General features: G+C 37.8%; 2 protein-coding genes across 2 annotated transcripts in view; both read left to right on the forward strand.

Moving 5' to 3' along the window:
* The window catches only part of uck2b (uridine-cytidine kinase 2b), a gene marked incomplete in the record, with an annotated part of 5,820 nt that extends 1,955 nt beyond the window's left edge, over positions 1-3,865 (forward strand). Inside the window, 6 exon segments of the mRNA XM_024273516.1 lie at positions 1-138; positions 492-588; positions 905-1,047; positions 1,221-1,318; positions 2,455-2,503; positions 2,724-3,865. Of these exon segments, the coding sequence (XP_024129284.1) occupies positions 1-138; positions 492-588; positions 905-1,047; positions 1,221-1,318; positions 2,455-2,503; positions 2,724-2,860 (662 nt within the window).
* A 442-nt stretch (positions 3,866-4,307) lies between these two features.
* Positions 4,308-7,971, forward strand: czib (CXXC motif containing zinc binding protein). The gene is made up of 8 exons (XM_024273518.2): positions 4,308-4,414; positions 4,505-4,588; positions 4,864-4,920; positions 5,018-5,099; positions 5,191-5,222; positions 5,868-5,945; positions 6,912-6,977; positions 7,114-7,971. Exons 1-8 carry the CDS (start codon positions 4,409-4,411, stop codon positions 7,189-7,191), a joined length of 483 nt encoding a protein of 160 aa, XP_024129286.1. The 5' UTR covers positions 4,308-4,408; the 3' UTR covers positions 7,192-7,971.
* Positions 7,972-8,070: the final 99 nt, after the last annotated feature.

Genomic DNA, 8,070 nt, shown 5'->3' on the forward strand with positions numbered 1-8,070 from the left:
TGGAGCTGCTGGGACAGAACAAAATCGACCACCACCAGAGGCAGGTGGTGATCCTCAGCCAGGACAGCTTCTACAGGGTTCTCACTCCAGAGCAGAAAGCCAAGGCGTTGAAGGGCCAGTACAACTTTGATCATCCAGGTAAGATAACACCAAACTGGTTGTTGCACAATCTTTTTTTGTTTCATTATAACACTGTTTTTTCAACAAAGGACCCTGTCTTTTTTTTTTTTTTTAAAGTGGTTAGAATAAAAGGGATCATCTTTACTTTCTTTTTCGTAGCATAAGAAGGGTTACTTATGTTGTTTTATTACTGGGGCAGCTCCGTTGGGACTCAGACAGGAAGCCACACCTGTTAGTGAACCATTTATTTTATTGTTTGAAGCAGAGTGGGGTTAAAAGAGGAGTTTTATCTCGAAGTAGAAGGAAAAACGTGACGTGGTTTTTGCAGGTGTGCTGGTGTAACTGTAAAAATGTCGTTTCCTTCTCTTCAGATGCTTTCGACAGCGAGTTGATCATGCACACGCTGAGACAGATTCTGCAGGGGGAGACGGTACAGATCCCCGTTTATGACTTTGTCACCAATTCCAGGTGAGTCTGTACAGAATTTCTTTTTTATTCTATACAGTGAGGCTGGGGTTAAATCATTGATTCTAGAGATTTGAACATATCTTTATCTACATTTTTTGTAATCAACATAATTATTTTTAACCTTTTAAAAGCTTCCTCTTGTATGCAAATATATATATTTGTTTGGTTAGCTTCTATTATGTTTCTTAGAATCCACCTTAAATTGATAATGTCACTGCTGCCCCGCCCTACTTCCATGCATTCTAGTCTTTATTTGCTTTTTTTCTGTGTGGAAATACTCACAGAGAAGAGGAAACTTTTCTGTGTGTTGTTCCAGGAAAGAGGAGTTTATTACGGTGTATCCGGCCGATGTGGTCCTTTTTGAGGGGATCCTCATGTTCTACTCTCAGGACATCAGAGATCTGTTTCAGATGAAGCTCTTTGTTGACACAGATCCAGACACGCGGCTCTCACGTCGAGGTGTATAGCAGAGTTTTGACGTCCACAGCCTCTATTGTAGCTTTTTTATTTTTACTTGACAATTCATTTGTAGCCTGTAAGTTTTAATACAACCCTAATGGTGTGAAGTTCTACATTTATATAAGATTATACAGTGCATTGAAATAACAGGTTTTATTCTGTCTTTGTTTCAGTCTTGAGAGACACTACTGAGCGCAAGAGAGAGCTGGAGCAGGTTCTCACTCAGTACATCACGTTTGTGAAACCAGCCTTTGAGGAGTTTTGTTTACCTGTAAGTAAACATTTTCGTTGTTGTAAGGTTTGACCACACTGCTATTGCAAATGTTGGCCACTAGATGGCATGAGAGTATTTAGTTTCTTTAAAGAAAGTCTGTATTTAGGTGGTTAAAATATCATATATCTTCTAATAGTAGCCCTGATGATTATTCAAAATGTATAAAAGATGGGTGTCGTTTGGAGTGGTGTTGGCTAATTGGTTCGTTTTGCTGTGAAATTTGGTCAAGAAATGCAGACAACAGCTGATGCACATTTTAAGATCAATTGAAATGATGAAAATATTGCTCAATCTTCTGATTCGCACTGTTTTTTTTTGAAGCATCATCAATCAAAATTCCTCTTTGCCTTCATTCCAGTCATTTTCCTGGAGACACCTTTCCGCCTTTGCTCAATAGTCCACGTTCAAACCAGTTCTTATAATTTTTTTTGCACCTCCACCAGACAATCATTTGCTTGTTGCTCCCTTTTCTGCAACCGCCTTCCAAATATCATTGTGCCATTCTCTGATAAGATCCACCCCAAAATGTGGTGCAGATTCCTCACCAGAATGTTCTTCAGTGTATGACACTGCACGAAATCAGATGAGTGCATCTTGGGCCATCGCTACACCGGATCGCAACACAAATACTACAGAAACCGGCATCTGCACAACCCAGAGAAGATGGGTAGATCTTAAAAGAATCTGGCGTGTAACCCCGGGCTTCCATGGTAACCGTTACGGATATGATGACTCTTTACATGAGTCATCTGCCGTATCTAGACCGCTCCCACGTCATACCTGAGCTGTAACGTTTGCCGTGGGGGCCTGGGGTTGTACCTCATTTTCACTGAGCAGACCGGACTGGACCGGTACGTTATTTTGAGCATTTCCATGATAAAATCAACCCTTTAAGCTTGACCAATTCGTGCACCTTTTGGTCCATCGTTGGTTGTAGGTCAAGAGAAAAATGGAACGGACCAGTCAGGGCGGAGCCACCATAGTCACATGATGAAATCCAGTATCAAACACCTGTTAGAACTGGTGTCAATTAGAAACAATAAAGACACAAAGTATATTGTGTATAATTTAAAACCAAGTATGGGTCTACTGTACAGCTTTATCCTAAATATGTATCTTTTTTTGTCCTGTAGACGAAGAAGTATGCAGACGTAATTATTCCACGGGGAGCAGATAATCTTGGTAAGGTCAAAAAACAGACTTGGCCTCATTTCCTTCAAGCACTAAAGGCCTAGAACTCCTGTCTACATCCTGACATCCATTAGTGTAAACTCACATGAGCCACATTCTGAGCATGTTTGCATCACATTGTAGAAGAATCTTGAGTGTTTGTAAGGCTTTTTAAAATAAAGACAACAGTTGACTAAATGTTTTTATTAATAGTATCTCTGTGTATTTTTAGTGGCCATCAACTTGATTGTACAGCACATCCAGGACATTCTGAACGGCGGGCTGAACAAACGCTACAACGGCTGCATGAGTGGTCTTGGGACGCCCCGGCAGCGGCGGACTTCAGAATCCAGCAGCCGTCCCCACTGACCCTGTGGCACCTCTCTTCAGAGAGGAGAGGGGTGTAGTGGTGGGGTTAACAAAAAGCCTCTTGGCTTCACTGTATTTAAGACGGGAGGAGAAAGACAACAAGAATTTGAGATGCCTTGTATTATTGCGACTGCTCCGCTCTTGTCAGTTACTTGGATTTTAAGTGTTCAACATAGATTTGAGTTCCTGTCAGGAAGATAAATGGAAACTTTTTTTTTTGTGTCCCTTGCTGCTCGCAGGAACTTCCTGTCATAGCAATCTTTTTATTTCTATTTCCTATGTCTGATAAAACTTGAACCCCCTAATGAATGGGGCATTTCAGATGTTTGGAAGGGTTCCAAACAAAAAAAAAGAATAAAAAACTCTGAAAAGATTGCACTCTGACAATCTTAGTGTTTTCGTACTTCAGTTTTTAGGTTGGGTGGTTGTTGCTTTAGTTCTGTTCACTATTATCCAAACTTCTTGTTTGTGGTGAAAAGTCTGATTTAAAGTAATGACTGAAGAATTAAACTGGCTGCTGATTTAAAAACAATTCCAACCAAAAATATATATATTCCTTCATCTACCCCCTTTTTCTGATTGATTTAAGGTATTTTAAGTTGAGCCAAACTATTCAAACTTGTAAATAACTTCATTAATGTCCCTGTATTTAGAGGCTTTTGGGACAGCCCGGTGTTTCAGGTGGTGCGCACACTCAGGTTAACCATGACGGTTCATCTACAATGCCATAGCAATACATCAGTCATTGGTCCTGCAAAAAATTTGGACCACAATGCCTCAGTGAAGTTGCCTCAGGTTCACTACTTGTACAGCAAAGCATCCACACCTGCAAGCAGAAAACCATTTTCAACTTTTTTGTTTTTGAATGACAGCTCTGTATTTGTGATGTATGAAGGGACTGAATGATGTCCTCTGTATGGTTGTGGAGCTTAAGACTGGTTCTGTGATTTGTAATGAATGAAATTATGAGTCACTGTATGGTCAATAAATTGACAAAATGTTGCATTTTTTGTGTATTTTTCTTCTGGCTGTTGAAACTATCAGGCCAATTTTTAGGCAGTGGTCTTAAAATGTGAAAAAATGAACAAAGTAGTGTTGGAGAAGTTTCTATAATGACTGCAGCTGAACATTTTCATGATTGAGTTATATCCTATCATGCAGTTTAGTATTATGGAGAGCCCAGCTCCTAATAAAGGTTGGTGATGAGCTGAATTTTGCGTTTAATATTTAAACTTTTCCTTTTACAGAATAGCGTTCACGTGGAAAAGGTAGTCTGCCATGATGATCAGGGTTAAATTCTTTTTTTTTCACAAGTTGAAATGTTACTTTTAAAGACAGTGAGAGAAAACACAAATTTCTCTAGAAAGCGCCCTACGAAAAAGTTTGTGAATTAGAAAAATGTTGTTTCTATATACGTGTGTTTTTGTGCTAGTTAGAACCTAAAATTGGAACTTGCATGCCCGCAGATATTTACACGTGCACGGTACAATAATAGCATTTCCGAGGGACCATGAACGCACCATATAGAGTCAAAGGAGGAGCGTCAACATGGTGGTATGTTCGATACGTTTATGTATATTTCTGGAGTAAACGTGCTCGCAGGTCTCGGGTCTTTAAATCCAAACTTCTCGTTTTATCCGACAGAAATTTGGCCTGCAGTTTAAAGCCACCCTAGAAAATGTGACGAACGTGAGGGCGTTGGGAGAGGACTTCCGGTGGTTTCTGAAGGTAGCAATGCTGTCAAGCTAGCATGCTAAGTTGCCAGTGTTGCACTATGTTGCCAGTTATTTGTTGCTTATTTAAGCTTTAAATAAGTAAAACAAGCACTTTTATGAAGGTTTCATGGGTTTTTACAGCTTTAGGGGCGCATTTTATCTAGGATATGGGCTCCAGTAAATTCCATGAGTTTAAATTAGCTAAATCTTTTTTAAATAATTGATTTACGCCTGACCTTTGTGTGTGTGTGTGTGTGTGTTTTTTCTTTTTACCATTCGTCTGTTTAGCTTAAATGTGGTAACTGTGGTGAAATTCCGGACAAGTGGCAATATGTGACCTTAGTGGTAAGAATGAAAAGACATCTGCACATTTTTCCTAGTTGTTGTTAAAAGTTTTTTGGAAATTTGCATGAAATGTTTGTTTTTCTTGATGTTTTCTTAGGAGAATGTGCCCTTAAAAGGAGGACGAGGGCATGCCAGCATGGTGCAGAAGTGCAAATTGTGTGCCAGGGAAAATTCCATTGGTATTCCCACGGGTCATTTTAACCTATTCAGTTGATCACTTTTCTAAAGCTCTGTATTTTAATTTTAATTTTATTTTTTTATAACTTGCAGATATTTTGGCGGACACAATAACAGCCTATAATGTAAGCAATGATCTTTTTTTGCACAAAAGCAAACTTTGAGTCAAGCATTTTAATAACATTTGATAAATGCATGAAAGCACTGGTGGTCCACATGCAGGTCTATTTATAGTTACCTCAAAAATGTATATATATATCAAAAATTTAGTATTTTTTTTCATCCTGTCCCTGTTGTTGACATGGCAACAGAGTGTATCATCAGACTACAGATAAAGGAGGACTGTAACAGCTTTTTTATTGAGCCATCCATCCATTCTCTTGACCGCTTTGTCCCTTTCGGGGTCGCGGGGGTGCCGGAGCCTATCCCGGCTACTGATGGGCGAAGGCGGGGTACACCCTGGACAGGTCGCGAGTCTGTCGCAGGGCCGCTTTTTTATTGAGTTTTGGGTAATTCATAATGCTATTACTAAATCCTAAAAGCAAATGCTTGCACTCTGCTGCCATGATTAATGATGTACCTGAAAGATCTGAAGAGGAAAAAAATACATCTGAATAAAAGGCGGAAAAGTATCTGATGATTTGTGGACATACCAGTCACAAAGACGATATCAAGCTGAACACATCAAAAAAAATTCTGTTATAAATTCAGACGTTAAGTGCGATTGCTTATGTTCACTCAGTTACTTTTGTTTGTTTGTTTGGATGAAGGCTGAGGACAACGAAACCTTCAAGACAATGGTTCAGTTTGAGTGTCGAGGTCTGGAGCCTGTTGACTTCCAACCACAAGTGAGTTTAACACACATTGTGTCTGTTTGAGCCAGAAATGTTTTGTTAAATCATGTTATAACACAAAAGAAAAAACAATCAAATAAACAAACAAAAAAAAAGCTGTCTCAGATTTGTAGTGTAATAAAAAAAAAAACGTAATTTTTAGTTATGATAGTTTACAAGTTTTCTTCTCTGCGTAAACTGAAGTCTTACACTTCAAGTTTGAGTCTATCATTTTTTATTGTATAGTCAAATAGTTTTTTCCCTTTTTTTTTGTACTTTGACAGTTGATACATTTGGGCTTTTTTGAAAGTGGTGTTTTTTAATGTAGTGTGGGGGTTATGTTCCCTTCCTATGTTTTAGTGAACAATATATATATATACTGTATATTTGTTATGTAATCCGAATTACTTTTTCTATACTAGATTTTGCATCATATGGCTAAGCTAAAAAGACTAGGCCATGTTCAGGGATGTGTGCTTTTACAAAATGACAGATAAAATCTTCAGTTTCATGCAGTGTGCCCCCTGCAATGTTTTTCAGTAAAGAAGTGTTTGTAATATTTTCCTTTACTGTTTCTTAAATGAAGAGTGGCTGTCTTTTGTTTTTTTTTTGTATTTAAAATGGGTCAGACACCTGGAAATAAATGTATGAGCTTAAAAAATTCACATATATGCATGCCCCTGCAAAGAGTTTGCATTAGTGTTTGCCTCTTTGTAGGTTGTTCTCAAAACTTGAAAGTAGTTTAAAATGTCATAAAAAATATCTTGACAAAAGAAAACATTTTTTGGGGTAATTTTAATTCTTATAGCGTGCTTTGGGGAAACGCATGAATACAAGTGTTTACATTTTTATTGATTTTCTTTTGTCCACTTTGAACATTTCATACTTCTCCCGTGTTTCTGATAGTGAAATAATAAACTGATTTTTTTCTTTTCTTTTTTTTTTTGTCTTTTTTCTATTTTATTTTATTTTTCCCTTCAGGCTGGTTTTGCTGCAGAAGGAGCAGAAACCGGAACACCTTTTCTTGAAGTCAACTTGCTGGAAAAAGTACGTTCAGGACATTCCTGACACTCAAGTTGAAATAAGTCACTCATTTTTTAGTCCCTGCTTCACCCTCAACTCATTCATTGTTCTTAGAAATGTTATGTTTGGTTATGTGCACCTGTCTTTTCCCAACTTTCAGGACTGGACAGACTATGATGAGAAGGCCAAGGAGTCAGTAGGGATCTATGAGGTCACTCATCGGTTCATTAAGTGTTGATGCCGTCATCCCATAACCTTAAGGAGGGGCTGAACGAAACACTACAGCCAAGACTCAAGACTTAGTTCTGATTCTTGCAAGACAGGAGGACCTCCTAATTGGAGACAGTGGACTTTGAGAAATGAAGAACATAAATGCATGTGGACGTGACTGTTAATCACATCCTGGATCGATCAGAGTAATCCCATGCCTTTTTTTTTTCTTACTACTTTTGTCAATAAAGGGTACGTTTACAATTCTGAATCCACCCCCCCCACACACACACAGACACATTTTAAAAAGATTTTGATGCAGATAATGACAAATTAGGCAGATTTAGGAAGTTGAACATGACTGTAAACATGAACCATTTGATAAAGATGAAAGTTTTCATTTAAAACAATAAAAACTCAGAAAAAGGTGGCTTCTTATAATTTATTGTATACTGGTTGTTTGATCGTCACAATTAACTTCATCCATAAAGGGGGAAACAATATTTTAAAGACAATTTTGTTTTTTCACATGATGTATTACAAAGCTATTAACCATGTTTAGGAACAATAAAAAAATACTCTGCACAAGTTTAACAAAACGTATTTTTAATATGATCAGAATTTTGGTTTTGAAGTTCACTTTTTTGTCAGAATTGAAGTAATGTCTGATAGCATAACTTATCTTGTTTACTTGATTTGAAGCATTTCAAGCTAATAGATGGGCTCTAACGATCTTAAGACATTTCACTCTGTCCAATTTTACAGGTACGTTTGATTTAGTCGGCAAAGAATAAACATTTGGATTTTAGCGCACGCTTTGTCCCTCGTCTGTGCTAAACATAAATATTAATGGCAAAATGTGAATATTGTTTAAGATTTATACTATTGTTTTGATTGGAACTCTTTC

Source organism: Oryzias melastigma, linkage group LG17, assembly GCF_002922805.2.
Source record: "Oryzias melastigma strain HK-1 linkage group LG17, ASM292280v2, whole genome shotgun sequence".
Classification (NCBI taxonomy): domain Eukaryota; kingdom Metazoa; phylum Chordata; class Actinopteri; order Beloniformes; family Adrianichthyidae; genus Oryzias; species Oryzias melastigma.

Excerpts from the sequence above, each read along its gene's own strand:
- czib (XM_024273518.2), top strand. Across the intron at positions 5,100-5,190 it reads TGCCAGGGAAAATTCCATTG|ATATTTTGGCGGACACAATA; the intron begins GTATTCCCACGG and ends TATAACTTGCAG. Across the intron at positions 5,223-5,867 it reads ACACAATAACAGCCTATAAT|GCTGAGGACAACGAAACCTT; the intron begins GTAAGCAATGAT and ends GTTTGGATGAAG.